Source organism: Thalia democratica, chromosome 8, assembly GCF_965202585.1.
Source record: "Thalia democratica chromosome 8, ktThaDemo2.hap1.1, whole genome shotgun sequence".
In the NCBI taxonomy this organism is placed as follows: Eukaryota; Metazoa; Chordata; class Thaliacea; order Salpida; family Salpidae; genus Thalia; species Thalia democratica.
Genome location: NC_139172.1, coordinates 14,396,158 through 14,415,300, shown reverse-complemented (window position 1 = coordinate 14,415,300; position 19,143 = coordinate 14,396,158). Strand labels below are relative to the sequence as shown.

The 19,143-nt window shown below is 23.9% G+C and overlaps 1 protein-coding gene across 1 annotated transcript; it reads right to left on the bottom strand.

The window, feature by feature from the left end:
• Positions 1-293: 293 nt before the first annotated feature.
• Positions 294-11,469, bottom strand: LOC145842019 (lysosomal phospholipase A and acyltransferase-like). The gene is made up of 9 exons (XM_082949367.1): positions 11,264-11,469; positions 9,956-10,109; positions 9,448-9,563; positions 9,153-9,257; positions 6,591-6,818; positions 5,628-5,828; positions 3,021-3,133; positions 1,338-1,452; positions 294-1,164 (listed from the first exon to the last, which is right to left on the bottom strand). The coding sequence occupies exons 1-9, from the start codon at positions 11,430-11,432 to the stop codon at positions 1,052-1,054; spliced, it is 1,314 nt and encodes a 437-aa protein (XP_082805493.1). The 5' UTR covers positions 11,433-11,469; the 3' UTR covers positions 294-1,051.
• Positions 11,470-19,143: the final 7,674 nt, after the last annotated feature.

Genomic DNA, 19,143 nt, shown 5'->3' with positions numbered 1-19,143 from the left:
TTTCGACAATTTGATATAATATTTTCGAAAATTTAATATGCGTATGTTTGTCAATTAAAGTTAAAACAATACAAAACTATCTCACAGTTTTTATTTGTTTCTTTTGTACATTATATACATACATCTAATTTTGTTTATGAATATTTCAGTTTACAATAACACAAAGACCAATAAAAACCATTTTAGTTATAAATGATAAAGTTTATGCAATACGTAGAATTTTGTCATCAATGACTATGAAATGACAATGTCTATAATTATGACAATGAAAACTATGTTTATTGGTTTATATAAAAACAAAATTAAAGTTGTGGTTTAAAGCAACTAATTTCAATAAACTATTATATTTATTTGTATAGTAATTTTTTTTTAATTTCAAAAACATAAATCTTTTAATATTATCTACGAAAAATATAAAGATTAGAACAAACTTATAATTTTTTAAACTTGTCGTTTATTATTAAAAAATTGATTAAAATATTTCAGATAAGTAGTAAAAAGATACCTAAAAATAGCTTGTACAGTTTAGTAAAAACAAATGAAAGTTTACATCAACAAAAAGAAACAGCATTTTTAATCGTTTTCTCCAGTACTGAATATATTGAAACTTATTTCAAGCAATAAAGCTTGATTTAATTAAAAGGCAAGCAGAAAAGTACTTAAATGAGGTAGACTTAAACACGCGTTAAATAAACAAAAAGACTCATTAAAAACTTAACAGTATATTTTAGGCAATTGTTTTTTCATTATATAATATTTTAATCAATCTTTTAAGAATATTTTAAGCTGGATCGTAACTTCTTTTGTTTATTGTATGGATAAAACAAATAAATAAAGCATCTAAATCGCTTTTAACTCTTAAGCTTTTTTTTTTAATTAAACTTTACACACAGAATACAACCTTAAATTTTACCGAATGACTAAAAATCTAAAAAAAACTTCGATGAAAAGGTCTTTAATAATTGTAAAAAGAAAAAAACTGAACAGATTATGTAAAATTAAAAACAAATGAATCACTAGCAAAATATTCAATTTTTTTTTTCTTTATGAACTAATTTTTTGTAACAACTTTTTTAATATAGCTTAACATTGTAGCATTACTCAATATACCAACATGGTCATTGTTTGGCATACTCACATCAATGATGTCATAGTTTTGTTTTCCTGTAAAAGCACATAAACTTTGTAAAACTTTTAAAAATTTAAATTATACTCATAATTTAGTTTTTTAATATTTGAAAGACTTATCAAAAAGAATTATTTTCAAAAGTTGCCGCTAACAAAAAAAATATTTTTATATTAGATTTTTTTGTAAAAAAAAACAAAAAATAAATCACCTTTCCACCTCAAACAAGCAGATGAACTGTAAACGTTAACAGTGTGGTCACCATCTCCATATAAAATACTTTGAGGTTCAAGGTTTGGTAAGCCTTTACTATTGTAGGTCATCCGCTGTAAAAACTTTACTTATATAAACTTATAAATTTAATATTTAAAAATAAATTATTACACAGTTACTAAGTTTTTTTTTTTCGAACCTTTTAAGTTTAAATACTTGAAGTATTGTATTTATATAAAGCTAAAAAAAATTTTTTGTTATGTTCATTCTTGAGTTTAAGTATTAATTTCGTAGCAATTATGGTTTCAAAGCCTGCTTAAAGATCAATTTAGTCGTTTTTTAAATGAATTACTTTAAAAACGTTATTGAATGAAAACTTAATTTTTTTTCGAACATCTAACATAATTAATACTCATTGGTATAGCTTCAGACTTTACATAAAAATCGACACATAGTATTAGGCTATTCTGGAAAAACTCCAACTTTACGGCAAACTCTATTTGCAGCTTAATCTGTTTTTCAAACTCATTTTCATAACCCCCCACTTTGTATATTTAAAAAAATAATTAACTCATTATATTAGATATCTCCTCTTTAATAATTAGATAAAATTTTGATTTTTCCTACTCTTACTAGTTAATACCCCCTGATAACTAAATTAAAACCCGATGAGGTGGTATAGCCCAATTTGAGACATCCTGAAGTTCGTTTTTTATTAAAAGGAGCAAGTAAAGTGGGTACCTCTCTAGTATATGATCCCTTTAGCGTAGTCAATGTAAAAAGCTACTTTAATAAAACGTTATTTTATTATGTTTTAATCAAGTCCTAATTTTCATTATTTCCATAAGTACTACTCAAAGCTGAGAATTTTTTTTAGACTTTCTATAAGTAGAAGTCTTTGATATAGCACGGTGGTGTTAACATAATTAACAAAATGATAAATACAAAAGATAAATAAACACTTATACTAATTATACTATTAAACCTTATTTTTTTTTGTTTAATAGTTTTTACAGTTTACTTTTATTTATACAATGGAAATAGACTTAATAGAGACATAATAGTTGTTTTATTGGTTTCAATGGTTTTAATTCAAGTAAAAATCAAAATTACATTCTAGCATAAAACTAAAAATTTCATCCATTTATCACTTTAAACACAATGATACTAACCGTTTTATATATATATACAAAATTTAATAGCTTCAACTACTCTCTTGATAAAGTATATACGATTTACTTTTTTTATTCAGTTTAAAATTTTACTTTGAATTTTATTATGTTACACTATAAAAAAGTTATTTTTCAACATTCACAACAGCAAAACTGATATGTTTTAGTAGTAAATTTTAAATTATAAGTAAAAGTGCTTTTAAATAGCTAGTGAAATTTTTGACTTGTTTATAACCTTGTTTCAGAATATTCAAAACTACTATTTTATAAAAAGACAAGATAAAAACTTACAGGTTTACTAAAAAAAAATCAACTTTCAGCTAAAACACAATAAGTTTATTTATATTATGTAATACATGTTTAAAAAAAGTTATAATATTAACGACGAAAACTAACGTAGAAAAACTTTAAAAAGTAAAAGGTTTTGGTAGATTTTATTACTTAAAGTTTTTCTTTGTAACAAGGTATTTATTTTTTCATAAGTTAAGTTTTTTAAAGATTAAACGTACCTCAAAAGTTTTTAGCCCAGTACCATAAATGCAGTGAACTTTTACATTAGGTGGTTCAAAATTTCCCATTGCTTTTCCGTTGTCGAGCCATAACTGATAGCAGTTATCACAACCTGTTTAGACAACAACATTCTGTTGTTAGCATGCTAGATATTAAAACTTTCCTTCTTAAAAGCCTTAAGTTAACATAGCTGCGTCTTATAGTTGATGTTAGAAAACAGATACAAAAACTTGTACCAAAAAAAAAACTGTAAATTCGTGCATGTTTAAATGGTGATAACTAAAATTCTGATTGCAAAATTGTGATTCTGCTTAATCCCCGCTTACTTTAAATTTACAACATATTTTATAGAAAATTAATACTAAATCTAATTAGAGGTAAAATAATTGTGACATTTATATTAGTGACCTAACGGGCATGTCTTTTTTTGCAAACCTCAGACCTTGAGTTGCAAAAAAATATCCGTCGGGAAATGCGTTAGTTTTTACATGTTTTACGACTAAAAAGTTATAAAGTAGTTTTATTTTCAAATAAAAGACAACTCACATGCTCGTTAGTGATAACATTAAACTAACTAGCAAAGATCGACAAGATTATGTCTCACGGCACACAAAAGTCAAAACTACTGTTCTGAAAACTTATGCAAACTTTTTTGAAATCAAATCACCAATGAGTATTCTAGCTGTCTTGCTTGTATACGATGTACTATACGTTGCATTTTAGTTAGACAAAGCTCGATATCACTGGTCATTAGAATGCTTATAAAATCGGTGACCTTTGAATTTTAAGCTGGAAAATTTTTTCACATTGGGAAATATTGCAAAAACCATATGTGCAAATTTCCAACTGATTTGAAGTAGCGAATTTAGAGACTAATTTAGATTTTCTGAAAACAACCATAATGCAAGTTGTATGGGTGCCAAAAAAATTATTCTAGAATTTTCAGCTGAAATTTTATAAATTGTGGCCAGTTATCACAAAAACACATTGTAACTATTCAATAGTATAGCTAAACACCTCTATAAACCGCCATTTTTTATATGTTGTTAATTAATTTTCGCTAATAATTGTATTAATAAAGTAACAATATTAAAATATTGTTAAAAACATTAAAAAACTATTCATTTCTTTCAAAAGAGTAAGCATTTAATACTATTACTACCTCGCCTCACGTAACAGTTTAATTAAATTTTTAAAATTACTTAAAGGATCTACCTTACTTGTTCTTATAAATCTTTGTTAGTTATAAAATACTGTAATAACTTACTATTACTAACCCCTATATCTGAATGATGGGAACGAGTCAAATATGCACGAAGACATTTTGCACAAAGGGAAATTTTTGCACGAGAGTAAAAATAAATTGATGAAATAAAAAGAAATAAAATAAAAATACAAGAAATAATAAATAAAAAAATAAATCAATAACAAAAAATTAAACAAAAAAAAGCTACCGACCGACGGTAAGGCTTAGGAGTAACAGTGATAGTAAACTAAAAAAAAACATAACAAAAACAAAATATTGAAAAAAAAACAAAAAAAGTTACTGACTGAGGGTTAGGGTTAACAGTAATAGAAATAAAAATCTAATGAAAATTATCTAATAAAATTAATAATAAATTCAATAAAAAACAAAAATGAAGAAAAAAATTATTACCGACCAACGGTAAGGGTTAGGGGTAATAGTGATAGTGAAAAAAAAATATTAATTCTAGTTAACAAAAAAATAAATTAGTTTAAAAATTTTCAACCGGTGTATAAGTGTATTCGTGCAAAAGTGACCCTTCGTGCAAAAATTTCCCTTCGTGCAAAAGCGTCTTAAATAAATACGTAAATTTTAGACTCCTACCCCTGAATAATAGTCAACTTTCATTTAATTAAAGAGAAAACTATTGCACATTTAATATTGAATCTTTGTAAGTTTAAGTAGTAAAAAAGAAGTTAATAAATGGTACAAAATTAAAATCAGCTTTATGACCAATTAGTATGTAATTTTTTCAAGTGAAGGCAAAGTAGGCTCATTTCAACAGCCAAAACCAGTAGAAGTACACGACGAACTCGAAATCTTGCAAGTATTGATAAAAATTTGAGTCTACAATCAGTAAGACAAGTTTAGTCGTTTAGAATTTTTTAGTTACTGTTTTAGTTTTTGTACAATAATTTAGAATGCAACATGATATGATGGTAAAAATGATACAAACTACTTTTTGTATCAAATAAAATACAATCATATTTTCAACTTATTGTCTTTTAATAAATTATTTAACTAAAATAAAATAAGTTTTTAGTAGTTTTAATGTTAACATAAACTTTATAGAAAAGTGCTTTAAACAATCTAAAATATAATTTAATTGTTTATGAAAGATTTTTATTTTTAGTTTTATGAGTTCAAAAAGTAAATTTTATAAGACTTGCTGAATTTTTTAACTGACTAAAAATAAAAATTGCAAAGTCTTAGCATCCTATAAGTAACAAATTCAGTTTTCAAACATTAGGTACTTTTACTTGTAAAGTAAGGTATACAATTACTAATTTAACCTACAACACACCTAAAAGATAATTTATAAAAAGTAAATAAAAACATATTTTTTATTTTTATAAATTACCTATTCTTTTTAGCAGTTTTTCATAGTCATTTAAAGTGTAGTTTGTTGAAGTTCCATCTGTTTCTACTATAGAAACTATTGTTTGTTTGTTCTTAGGCCATAAGTCAGGTCTGGGTAGCATCATAGCAGAACTAGGCATAGTTCGAAAAGCAGCTCTCATTTGTAAACCAGGAAGCACCCAAGGATGTCCTTCAGTATCACCTTTAAAAGTTGCCTTTTTTGAAATCTAAGTATACAAGAACAATTAATAAAAGTAAGTATTTTACATAAGTAAAATCATTAATACTTGTATCCTTTAAGTAATTTTAATTTTGCCAACACAATAGAGCTGATAAATTAGTTTCACATGTAAACTAGTGAAAGAGGCGTTAAATGAAAAATAAATAAATGAACTATTGTACTAAGCTAAAATTTGTTAAAACTAGAAATCTTCAAAATTGAAAATAAAAAAAACTATACTTTAAAATAAAGTTTCACGTTTATATATTAACAAAAATAAAAATACAGTAATCTATGTAACAAAATATGTAATAATAAAACATGTTAAGCACATTTTAACAACAAAATTAACTCAATTTAAGTTTAATTAAAAAAGCTTTCACAATTTTGAAAATAAACTTTTAATTAAAAGAGATTATTAATAAAATGGTTGTAGTCATATTTTCAAATAACTATAATCAATTTTTTTCCTTAAAGCAAATAATCAATTAGTTTCTCATGAACAAAAACATCGGCGAAAGTCAGCAGAGCAGAAGCCTGGACTTTTGTATGCCGTGAGACAAGCTCAAGTTTAACATAATCGAATTGGTATGATCAGCCCTTATGTTAATTTCTCATGGTTTTGCTCACACTTGATTAAACTAGTTTTAGAAATAGAAACAATAACTCTTGTTTTCTGTCAAAATCTACAGCTGCAAATTACGCATCAAGCTTTATTAATGAACTTTCAGTTGTAAAAGCTACCTGAAATAAGAGCTTTCATAGCTTTGGTAGCACCAAGATAAGGTCCACTCATAGAGACATGGCAGTCAACGTACTTGTCTTTCCACCCAGTAGATTGTCGTTTGAGCATAGCGTAAGTGAACATATTTCCCATTGAGTGAGCGATCAACACAACTTTTTGTTGTCCATTCAATTCGTAAATATGCTCAATAAGCTTTGTTAAGTTTCCCAAAAATTCTTCATGCTGCACTGTTTTTTTTATACTTAAAATTGTTAACATTTAGATAAAATTAAAATATAACACTGTTTGTCTTTAAATAAAAAAAACAAAAAATATATTTTTAACTTTTTACAGTAAAATATTTAGAGTGCTTTAAAAAACTAAAAACCTGTATTGTTAAGATCTAATGTTTGGTAAATAAAAAGATTATTTTATATAAGGTATATATTGGTTCAAGTATTAATTTACACTTAGTAGTCTAAGACTTAGATTTCAACAAATAATTTTTATATTACTCTTGTTCTACTATTTTCTTTAAGTTGAAACATAAATTTAAAAAAAACTTAAAGTATTAAAAATAGGAGCTGTTTATTTCTAACTTACATAAATTTTTAAGTTTTAATTTCTTAACTTGCATATTACTAATGTTTAATTTCTAACGTGGTAGGTTTTTTTTCTTACTTACCTTTCTAGCATTAATTTTATAAATTTTATAAATTATGTATAAAAAAAGTTTAATATGATTAATCATCTTTAACATGTATTACATTTAATTCTTTTACAATTTAGACTTAAATTTGTTTCTCATTTTAACTTTTGTAAGAATGCTTGTTTTTAACTTCTTCATTTAATTTAAAACCTGTATGTTTAATTTACTAAAACATAATCTTTAAAACTAAATAAATACTAAATCAATTTCAATTAGTCTAGTATTAAAGTATATAAAACTAAATATTAAGTTAAACCTAAATGTTACTAAATTGTTCAAGAATATGTATTTTGTAAATTAAACATACAGGTTTTAAATTGAATGAAGAAGTTAAAAACAAGCATTCTTACAAAAGTTTAAGTGAGAAACAAATTTAAGTCTAAATTGTAAAAAAAATTAAATGTAATACATATAAAAAATGATTAATCATACTAAATTTATGATTAAAAATGCAACAACCTATAGTGCAAATGGCACAATAAAAATTATAAGTAATGAACAAAGATTGTACTATCGTTTGAAAGTTGCCTGTTTCAATTTGACTATTACAAATTATTTATCATAAACTTTCTATTACTTTTAATCTTAAACAACAACAAAACATTTTTTATATTAATAACTAACAAACACTAATATTTTTCCTTTAAAATTTTGTAAGTTTTTCTAATACAATAATCTGTTACATTTCCTACTTGTCACTTGTATTTTTTTATTTTTTCTACTTTCTATAATTTTTTGAATGTCTTAAGTAAATTTAGCAGAGCTTTCAAATTAAAATTTAAAGATCTATTGCTTTGGGTATTCCAAAAATACATACTAAAAAATTTTAAACTTAAATTATTAGTTTTGATATTTCTTGCTGTCATTGGTTTAACTTTAATGTTGTTATTTATTCAATGTGTGGCGTGATGGTGTAGAGAATTAATATCATAAAAAACTGAATAGAAGTGAGATCTAATACAAAAAACATGCACCCGAAAAAGTACTATAAAAACAACTTAAATAAAACTAATTCAAAATGCTTTTAAAAAAAAAATTAGTAGTGTTTTACAATTTAATGCGGTTTTAATTTAAACTATTTCAATATACTACCAATTGCGACTGAAGTTTCACTTTTTTTGTGTAGTTTTTACTAACTACAATGAATTGTTTTACGTTACGATATAATTTTAATAAAAAAGTTCAAATGAAAAATAGTATTAACATGGGTTCATCAAACACAGCATGAAAAATGTCTTGTATGAATATAAACATTGACTAAGTATACTAAATGCTTTCTGTTAAGTCATTTTTGTTGCTGCTAATTTCTTAAGTAACAATGAGTTTATAATGCAGCAAACGTAACTTTTTTTAAGTTTTAGTGTTGTTAAAAAACATATTTGTCAAGTAAAAACAATAAAAAGAATTTAAAGATAAATACATTTTGTTTAAGTTTCGATATACTTTAAAAACACTGGTCATCTTAAACGAGGGAACAAAAAAATGTAAGTTTAACATTAAAAAATCTTTTGAACACTGTGATCTACCTAAATTTGTTTTAAAAGAAAGCTGAATTAAAGGAAACTTGTAGTGATTCAACTTCAACAAATGCTTTATAAATATGAAAGGCGTTTATTGACAGAAAACATTTGGTACTAATTAACTAGAAAAAATAAGATATTACTTGTTTTTTATGCACAACAAAGAGGAAAAATATGGTCACTTATGCATGAGGTTATCGTCAGAGTTAGAGTTAGATTTAAGGTCAGGATTATAGTTAGGGTTAGGGTCAGTATAAATACATGCAAAGTGATGCCGTTCAAAAGTGAAAACTTTTGCAAAGGTGACTTCTTGTTACTTGTATAAAAAGTATAGTATGAGAAGTAAGACTTACAAACAGCCAATCTCCAGTCATAAGGAGCACCAAACAAGTTCTTTCCTCTCTGGTATCCAAGTTTGTTAACCATGTATCCTGACATAGGAGCGAAATACGCACTACCTTTAATAAATAAATACACTACTAAAACTCAAAAAAAGTCAAAACTATAGTTTTAAAAACTGTCATATATAATAACTGACAGTAGATGCAAAACCAAAAGCAAAGTTTTAATGTTTAACCTGATCATTAAACTTTGAAATTACATATAAAAAGCCTAATATTTTTTAAGTATTTATTTATTCCTACTAACCAGGCACATGGTGATCAGCGTCTAAATAATCAACATAGTCAGTTTTACCCCAATCCATAGCTTTAATAGTAACACCTTCTTGATTTCTTACATCTGATGCATTAAAGTACTTCATTCTGTATTAACAAGTAAAAACATAGCTAAAAGACTTTAAAGTATAGAAAGAATAAGCTTAGAAATCGGACTATAGATTTTCTGTAGCTTTTATATATTATGCAATTTTAATGCTAATGTTTACATAAAAAACTAATTTTTCTAAAAAAGCTTTTGGCTTAGATATTAATGCAATAATAAAATAAAAAAAGGCATAACATGTTAAAACTAAGTTGTAGTTACTGTTCCTTAATAATGTATTAGAAATTTATTTTTTGTTAAATAAATTTGAAGCTTTTCTCAAAATTGCAGATTAATTAATTTATTATGTTATAAAAAATAAAAATACAAAATAAGACTATCAATTTTTCCTAATACTTGATTTTATCAAAAGTGTTTTTTTTATTAAACATACCTCATATTATCAGACCAACAATCAACAACTTTAGGTAAAAGCTCTTCCAAATTAAGCCAAATACTAAACCAATCTGACTTTTTATAGCAAAATATGCTAACTCTTGACGGCTTATCAAGTTTTGCAAACAGCTGAGTACCAAGAATCCCAGGAACTAAAATTGTACTTAATTCAATATTGGTTTATGAACATAAGATTTTATTAACTTTATTTAGTATTTCTACACACATAGAGTTTAACTAAAAAACTAAAGCCTCTAATCGTCAACAGAGTACTTTTTAAAAAACGATCACAATTTTATTAATTTTTTATTATATTTGAAAAGGGTTTAATTGTTTTTCTAAAAAAATTTGTAGTTCAAATTGGTCAAGACTTGGTAAAAGCTAACTTAAAAATTATGACAAAAATCTATTGTATTTTGTGCTGTTTGTAAGTAAAATGAGTAATAACAATTTATTTTATAATACTTCTAAAATTTTTTATAAAGTAAAATAGAAAGTGTTACAAGTGTTGAGTTTTAAATTATTTATTTTTTAATAATTTAAACATCAGACTTTATTTTATAATTTTTATATTTATATTTTTAGTGTTTTTATAGTATAAAACGTATAATTTTTAAAGCATTTAAAAAAATTATTATAATTTTCAATAAAATATACCACATGTTGAAAAAGTACATTTTAAGTTGACAGATGATAAAAACTTGTGATAAATATTATTAACACAGACAAAAAATGTTAAAAATTATATAAAAAAAAACATTTAAATAAATCACAATAGTAGACACTTATTAATGTCAAAAACAATTAAGTCAAAACTATACAATGTATGAGATATATTAAATTTTAAAATTAATGATAAAATGACATAGAACTTAACATGGAAATGCCTTTAACGTTTACGTTTTGTATGTTTCAAACATAAAAATAGTAGTGTTACTTATATTCTAACAATGTAAATATACTTTAGTAAACATGAAAAGCTCTAAAGTAAAACATGTTAATAGTAAATGCAGTATGTACTAGTTTTTTATTTATTAAAAAATTGCATTATGTACAATTACAGTATGTACAGTATGTACTGGTTTTTCATTTATTAAATAAATAATTGTAATTTGTTTTATGTTTTTTCAGAACATAAACTTAAGTTGATAACCTAAAGAAAAAAATTAAACTTTAATAGTATGAGGTCCATAGTTAAGGCATTTAATGAAAATCTAATTAGAATGTAGAACTTTTATAAGTTTGTTAAGTAAATGTTAAAAAAAAATCATAAAAATAAAAAATCATTACACAAAAGTAAACTTACTTAAAAGTGCAGGTTTAACAGATGGTAATTTCTTTGAGAACTGATAAACATTTTGTTCGCTTGCAGGCTTTGCAAAATGTAAAAATGACTGATCATTTTCTTTTTTTTGAAACTCAATTGAGAAAAAAGAATTAAGGTGAAGTAATAATAATATAACAACTTTATACATGCCACTACTGTAACAAGTTAGGTGTTTATGAGCACAAAAAAAAACAATCAAGTACAAAAAGCTTAGCAAAAAAAGTAAATACAAGTTTTTAAGGAACTAAAGTAATTTAAATATTAAATTTTTCATATGATATTCAAAGTATTAAAGTTATTTATATGAAGAATTACTTACTATATATTGGTTTACTATTAGTACTGACATTTTCCCAAAGTAGGCAATATTTCCCTTCAGGGATTATTATGGATATCAAAGGTGTTAATTAGTAAGCAGAAAAAGTTAAATTGCTAATTAAGGGCATAGGGGAGGGGGGAAACACCCTTTTTTGGTTTTTGATCTCATTTTATATAGTTTTTACTAAGCTACAAGATGCTTTTTACAGACTTTAAAAATTCAAAATAATTTTTGAGATATAGCCGGTCAAAGTCAGAGGCAACAATAGGATCCTTATTGGAAGCAAAACCTAAAACGGCAAATAACTAGAAATCACAAAAAATCTATTTCCTCCTACGTTTTTTGAGATAACTACCTCAAATTTTCAGGAAATGTTCCTTGCAGTATTTAGAAAATTCTGTTGGAACAGAATATAAATAAAATAAAACATAAAAATTTTATAACAAAAAAAATTAAAAAAAACTTTATTTTTTGTTTGTATTTTATATAATTTTTTTATTTTTTGATTTTTTTTTAAATTTCTTCCAAAAGAATTTTCTAAATACATCAAGGAACATTTCCTGAAAATTTGAGGTAGTTATCTCAAAAAACGTAGGAGAAGATAGATTTTTAGTGAAATAGTCTATTTTTGCCGTTTTAGTTTGCGCCTCCCTTAAGGATCCTATTGTTGCCTCTGAGTTTGACCGGCTATATCTCAAAATTATTTCGAATTTTTTAAATCTCTAAAAAGCATTTTGTATAGCTTAGTAAAAACTATATAAAATAAGATTAAAAATAAAAAAATGAGGTTTACCCCGCTATGCCCTTAACAAGTCTGTATTGGGCAATATCAAAAAATGAGGTCATTTTACTTTAAGCTTGGTTAGAATAATTTTAAGAAACCATGACCTAAACATTTGGCGCACAGTTGATTTTATAACCAGATGAAACAGCATGAGCATAGTCTACTTTATATGTTGTAGTTGCATAACTTTTAATAATAGAATTTTCTAGTACAGTGTTTGTATATTAATTTATCATTATTAATAAAGAAATGATATAGAAAAATATTGTATAAGTTTTAGTTTTTGAAACTTGAATTGTTGTGTAACTGCTTCAGATATACTTAATATTTTACTTTCAGAGTGCTAGCTCACTCTTTTTCTAGTTTTTTAAATAAATATAAATCTACCAACAACGATACAATCATTTTATAATTCTTTTTATTTCAAATTAATAAATATACTCTTTGTGAATAGTCATTTTTCTTTCAAAAACTAAAGGTTTATTTAGAATTAAATTCATATCTTACATCTACTCAATACAAAAAAATATTCTCAAAATTCTTTTTAAAATCAAAAAATTTTCAAGCATTTGTACTGACAAATACTGACATTTTGCCTTCAAAGCAAATGCTTGTTTAAAATAAATCACAACTTAATAATCTAATCAAAAAGCTTGAAATTTTCAAGCTTTTGAAACGACAAAAACTGATATTTTGCCACTTTTTTTTCCAAAAAGACTTAATTATCTTGATGTGTATGAACCCTAAACCATGCCTTTTATTGTATAAGAAATTTTCCATTTAACAGTATAAACTTGAAGTAAAAAGGTATTTTTAATTGTTTAAATTTACTAAAAAGATTCAATGTCATTTTAAAAAAGTTTTATTCTAATACAACTTAGACTATTTATTCAACCAAAGTTCTTCAAAAGTTTTATCATATAATAGTTTTAGAGTCACAAAACTGGTATGTGAAAAATTGTCTTAGTATTAGAATTGAAATTACTTTCAAAGTTTTACCTGTTTTAAACATAAACAAACTTACTTATGTTTTTATTTTACATTTTTGGTAAATACTTAATTTTGAGTATTTATATATATAAACCAAGTTTAAAGGAAAAAATAAGTATAAATTTAAGATTTCAAAAACAAAAAAGTACTAAAGTTATAAGGTACATTTAACATTTTTTAACTTAAATTTTCTAAGGTTTTCTGTTGTAGTCGCAACTCATTAGTATTCTACATAAGAAGCTCAATATCTTAGTAATAATATTTTTTGTCTGATGAAAATATATGGCATTTAAATTGGTTAATTTAATACTTTGTGTACTACTTTCTTTATGAGATATACTAGTTGGTAGCAATAAAAAATAAAAAAATCACTTACATTCTATACAAAGTATCAAACTAATCCCTTGCATAAATTTTGAAACATGTCAAAACAAAAAATATTTCTTTCTGTTTACAGTTAGAATATTATATACTAAAAAATTAGAGTACTCAAATTTATTGTTCACAATACAGACAAAATATAATAATTACTTCCAAATAAATTCAAAAAATTATTCAAACATTCTGAAGTGCTATAAAACTTTTAATTATAGTTCAATTAAGTTTATTCAAAATAATAGTATTTATACTTACATGATATTTTTGCCTGAACTTTCAAATTCTATAACTATCTAAGATTCCAGGATTAATGATGACCCTATATTTAATGAGAACTAGGACTAGCTTACTGATGTCATTAGGAGTACTAAGCAATCAAAAATTTTAAAAGACTAGTATTGAATTATTCAAAAAAGTATATTTACACAACTTCATCAAGAAATACTTTATTTCACAATCATAAGGTCAAAACTTTAAAAAAATATATATCATTGTTTCTCTAACAATGCTATTTTACATAAACTTTATTCTTTACAAAAGTGTTTTGAAAACTAAGCTAAACTTTAAAAAAAAAAAAATTTAGTAACATAAGTTTGTAGCAATCATCTTTTATTCATTAAGTAAAATTTTCTTAAGAACAAACTATTTTTTCAACAGTTTAGAGTAAAACAACAGAACTATCTTCAATCATTTTAATTTAAACTAAGATATTTGTTACTTAAAATCCAATCAGATAGATGTCTATTTAATTAATTAAATAAAGTTCATTATAAAAGTGTTTATACTTTATTTTTACCTTGAGGCTGGTTGTAAGTTGTCTTGTTTGCTAAATATTAAACTTTTTACTTTAGCCTCTATTCTTTCCTCATAGTATTTATTTCTTTACAGAACGCCGTTGAAGTGTGTTAATCCTTTAACACACAGAAACATGTGTTAGTGTAATAAAAGAAGGATACTGTATAATTTGTTATTATTATAAACTTATAAATTTATGGGAGTAAATAATGGAGTGCTGATGATAGTTTCCACGGTCAATACTAGCAGTATTTGGTTATAAAAGAGTGATTACTGACTTTTTCAACCTAAATAACTGTTAAGTTATCAAAAATTATGTAAATTTTTAAAATGTTAGTTTATTTAGGATTAATATTTAAAATCATTCTTAATTAACAAATTTAAAGAGCTCAAAAAATGCTTTCATGGCTAATAATGTGTATCTCAATAACCTAATGTTTTTTTACACCAGTCCATTTAAATAGTTTCTAGAGTTCACATTTTTCTATCTTTTATTAGATACCAATTTTATATATCATGAAAGTTTTACAAGTTAAAAACATGCATATTAAGTTGCAACATTCTTATTATTTTAAGAGAAAATTATTTTTTAAACACTAGTCATTACAGTAACCTCTCGCTTACTTACGCACATTGTGTCCACAGAAAAAGTGCGTAAAGATATGAGAGATCGTAAAGATACGAGAGGTACCAAATATATTTACTATAATGACTGTTTTTTGATATTGCTTCTAATTAAAAGCAGACTGGGTATTTTCCAACTTTTAACAATTTTTTACATTATCTATAAATATAAAAAGAAAAAAGAAAACTACACATATTTCAAAACAAAAAAAAAGGTTTAATTTTATATAAGATAATAATACTTGTAGAAAAATTTTACTCATTTTAATAATAACGAGATTTTATCCTTATCTTTATTTATATATGCCTTATTTGACACTTAACATTTATATTCTATTCTACTTTGCATATTTAGTTTACAATTAAGCACTTGTTTACAATTAAGAAATGGTGTGGTGTCTATAATAAAACTTGTTTCTATAGCCTTTTACAAAAATATGCATTAGGTGTTATAATGGATTTCTTCTTTTCAACAAAAGTATAAGTAAAATGTTTGATAAAAGTTGTTTATGTTACTACAACTTTTTTTAATTTGACCTTTGACTACATAAGGATAAACTTGTCTTGCATTGAATTAAAGATATATTAATTAATTTTTTCAGTAGGAATTAAATTTCATGCCATAAGAATTTGAGGAATTGAAAATTATTTTATTTATTGAAAGGTACAAAAAAAGGGGTGTTAAGACAACTAAGCTATAAAGGTCAAAGTCATAGAGTACAACAGGCTCCTTATGGAAAGCATGAACTAAACATTCAAAATTAGTGATATGTTTACTAAAAAAAACAATTGAGATTTGTGTTAAGTGTCTAAATTTATTTAGTATAATTGCTATTTTTTGCTAGAAGTTTCATAAGATTTCATACATAGGCCAAGAATTCTGTACTATTTATTTAATTTTAAACTCTATTTATTTCATTAAACTTTCATTATTTAACAAAGTCATATTTCTTTCAGAATTTTAATTTAATCTTATACTGTTAACAAAATTTCTGATATACTGAGGTATAAATAAATGGTTATCAATTAGTCAAGGAACATAAGTTTACAAAGTTTAAAGAGATATAGAGATTAGTTAGCATTTAAAAACATATTTTAAATTTAAAGATATACAATAAAACTAATTTGTGCAATATTGAAAAAAGAAAAATTTAATTTTAAAGTGCATAACTAAACGAGAGTGCGTAACGTCACGAGTGCGTAAAGATGCGAGAGGTTACTGTAATTAAAAAGCTAGCTAAAACTTTATTTATGAACAAAGTGCTTACAAATTGTTTTGTAACATGTAATAAAATTGTCATGTGCCTTTATTTGTTTATTATGTTATGATATCTGTATAGTTTTTTAAGTACGGGAAAGTTTCTAAGCCGAAACTTTGTAAAATTTTATATTACATGAAGTTTTTTTTTTAATAAACGAGAAAAAAGCGTTCAAAAAGTTTGATCTAAGGAACTACTAGTTTATGAAAAAACATTTCAATTATCGATTCGTATTTGCATGCTATATGCATGTATCTTTTTAACAAAACGATATTTATATATTTAAATTGCTCAATAATTTTGACATAGAAATCACAGTTCGAACATAATAACTTTATCTAAATATTTTTATATTTGAAAATTGTGTTTAATTACAATAACCTTTTAGTTATAATGAAAAATGTTCTAAAAAAAAACTAATTAATTTTATTGTATTTAAATTTGATAAAATAGGTTTAATTAATTTTTAACCTTTTTTACCAACTAATCTGTACTAAATTTTTAATCGTTTGTTTATCTATTAACATGCCTATGGTTTTACAAGATTTACTTTTACGATAAACCACTATAACAACAATAGTAATTCATTCTTTTAAAAAAAATCTTTTTAAAACATAAACTCAATAAAAATTTCCTAATAACTTTTCTTGAAATAAATTTACCACCCGGGCTCCCATTTATTTATTGTAATTTTTTAATAAATTATTGAAATTGGTTTTTAAGTTTTTATAAAATGAGTATAGTATAGTACTAAAGTTTATCAATAACTTAAGTATACTTTAATATTCTTTAAGATATTACAATAAATCACTTTACAAAGAGGCTCTTTTAAAGAGCGGTTTTTATCTCCAGCAAGTCATCATTGTATAAAAAATTGCAGAAAACTTTATTATTTAAAGTAACGTTTCTCATCAGGCTGATAGAGTCAAGATAAAATATACAAATTAAAAATATAATAGGAAATAAAAACTGAAATTTTAAATCAACTTATAACAGTTTAAGTTTATTTATACATATATACTAAATAAAATCGACAAATTAAAAAAAAAATCGATAAATCGTTAAATTTAGTTTATGAGCGTTCACTAGGTTTATAGTTATGACTAATTTATATAACCATACAAGAAATTAAATAAAAACAAAACATAAAAGTAATTAAACGAAAGCAGTATTTACACTAAAACGAAGTTCTAAAAACTTTTCATTTTACACTTAAAAAATTTCTAAAAGACAAATAGTTAAAAATAGTTAATCTGGGTTGCATTAAGTTTTTAGAGTAATTTAAATTAAAATGATATAAAATTATTAAGACACCCCGAGTATTAAACTCTCAGTTTTCTCAAATAATCATTTCATTAAAACCGATGTATTATAACAAAGGTGCAAAAAAAATCCAATAAACGTTTATAACAGAAATTAAAATATTACAAAAATATGATTTGTCAAACAGAGATTTTCGGCTTGCTGTATTTTAAGGTCTTCAACGAGTAAATCATTTATTATAGTTAATAACTATATATATTTTTTTAATTTCAATACTATAAGTTTTCTATTTTGCTATTTTCAAACATATCAATTTTTGAAAAGTTTTATATTGCTTGAAGTTTTTCCTTGAATAAATTTAGATTTTTAGTTTTGTTCTTACTAAAAATTAAAGTATACTATTAAACTTGATACTTATGTTAGGAATTTTTCTTTGTTTTCAAAAACTGCCTTTAAACTTTTCTGCATTTTTATTTAAAACTTGAAACTAACTTTAGTTTCAGAGTCAACTTCTATATCCAATTTAGAAATAGTAAAGCTAATCGCAATTATTTGAAAACAAAAAGGGACAGTAAATATAATTTATTAAACTGCTTCAAATACACTTTAAAAGGGTAAACTACAAAACAAACTTACAAAGCATAACTTTACATAAAATGTTGATTAAAAAACAGTTTTATAGTATATAATTTATCATTTTTTTATTTAAAACGTCCAGTTATAAGATAATTTTTAATACTGTTGTTTACCCGTATACTTATCATTTTAATAAATCTAAATACGTAAACTATCATTATAGCGTAAATATTAAGTATCAGGATAAAAATAAAAAGTATTCCAAAAATTACGATTATTTAAACAAAAAAAAATTGTACTTTTCAAGTTGAAAGTATCTTATTTCTAATTCGTAACTCAGTTTTAATTTTTTACTTTACACTTTTTTTTGTTAGCGGCATTCAATTCTAATTATAGACAATCGTAACTAAAAAATTAAAAAAAAGTTAATTTGATAACAATTTTTTAAACTAAAGTTTATGCTTCTATACAAAACACTCTCGTTTATTTTTATTTAATTACCTAAAAATCCCTACATTTTTGAATAAAACATATAAAAAAGTTAAACAAAGGAGCTCTTATAAAACTCTTAGTTCATCACAGAAAAAGGTTATACATCAAATAAAGGTTTTAATTTATGATATTTTTGATAAGTTTGACAATAAAATCTTACATTATTATTTTAAAGTTTACTTATATTAAACATTAATAAATGAATAGCTTTTTTGATATGGTATTATTTATTATTTTCGTATTAGGTACATTGTTTATAATATTTACCTTGACATTTCGCTATTTAGCAAGATTTGATAAATGTTTCTAAAATACTGAAAACGACTTTGAAAACAGTTACACCTGTTGGTAAACTTATAATAAACTTCCATGTATTTAG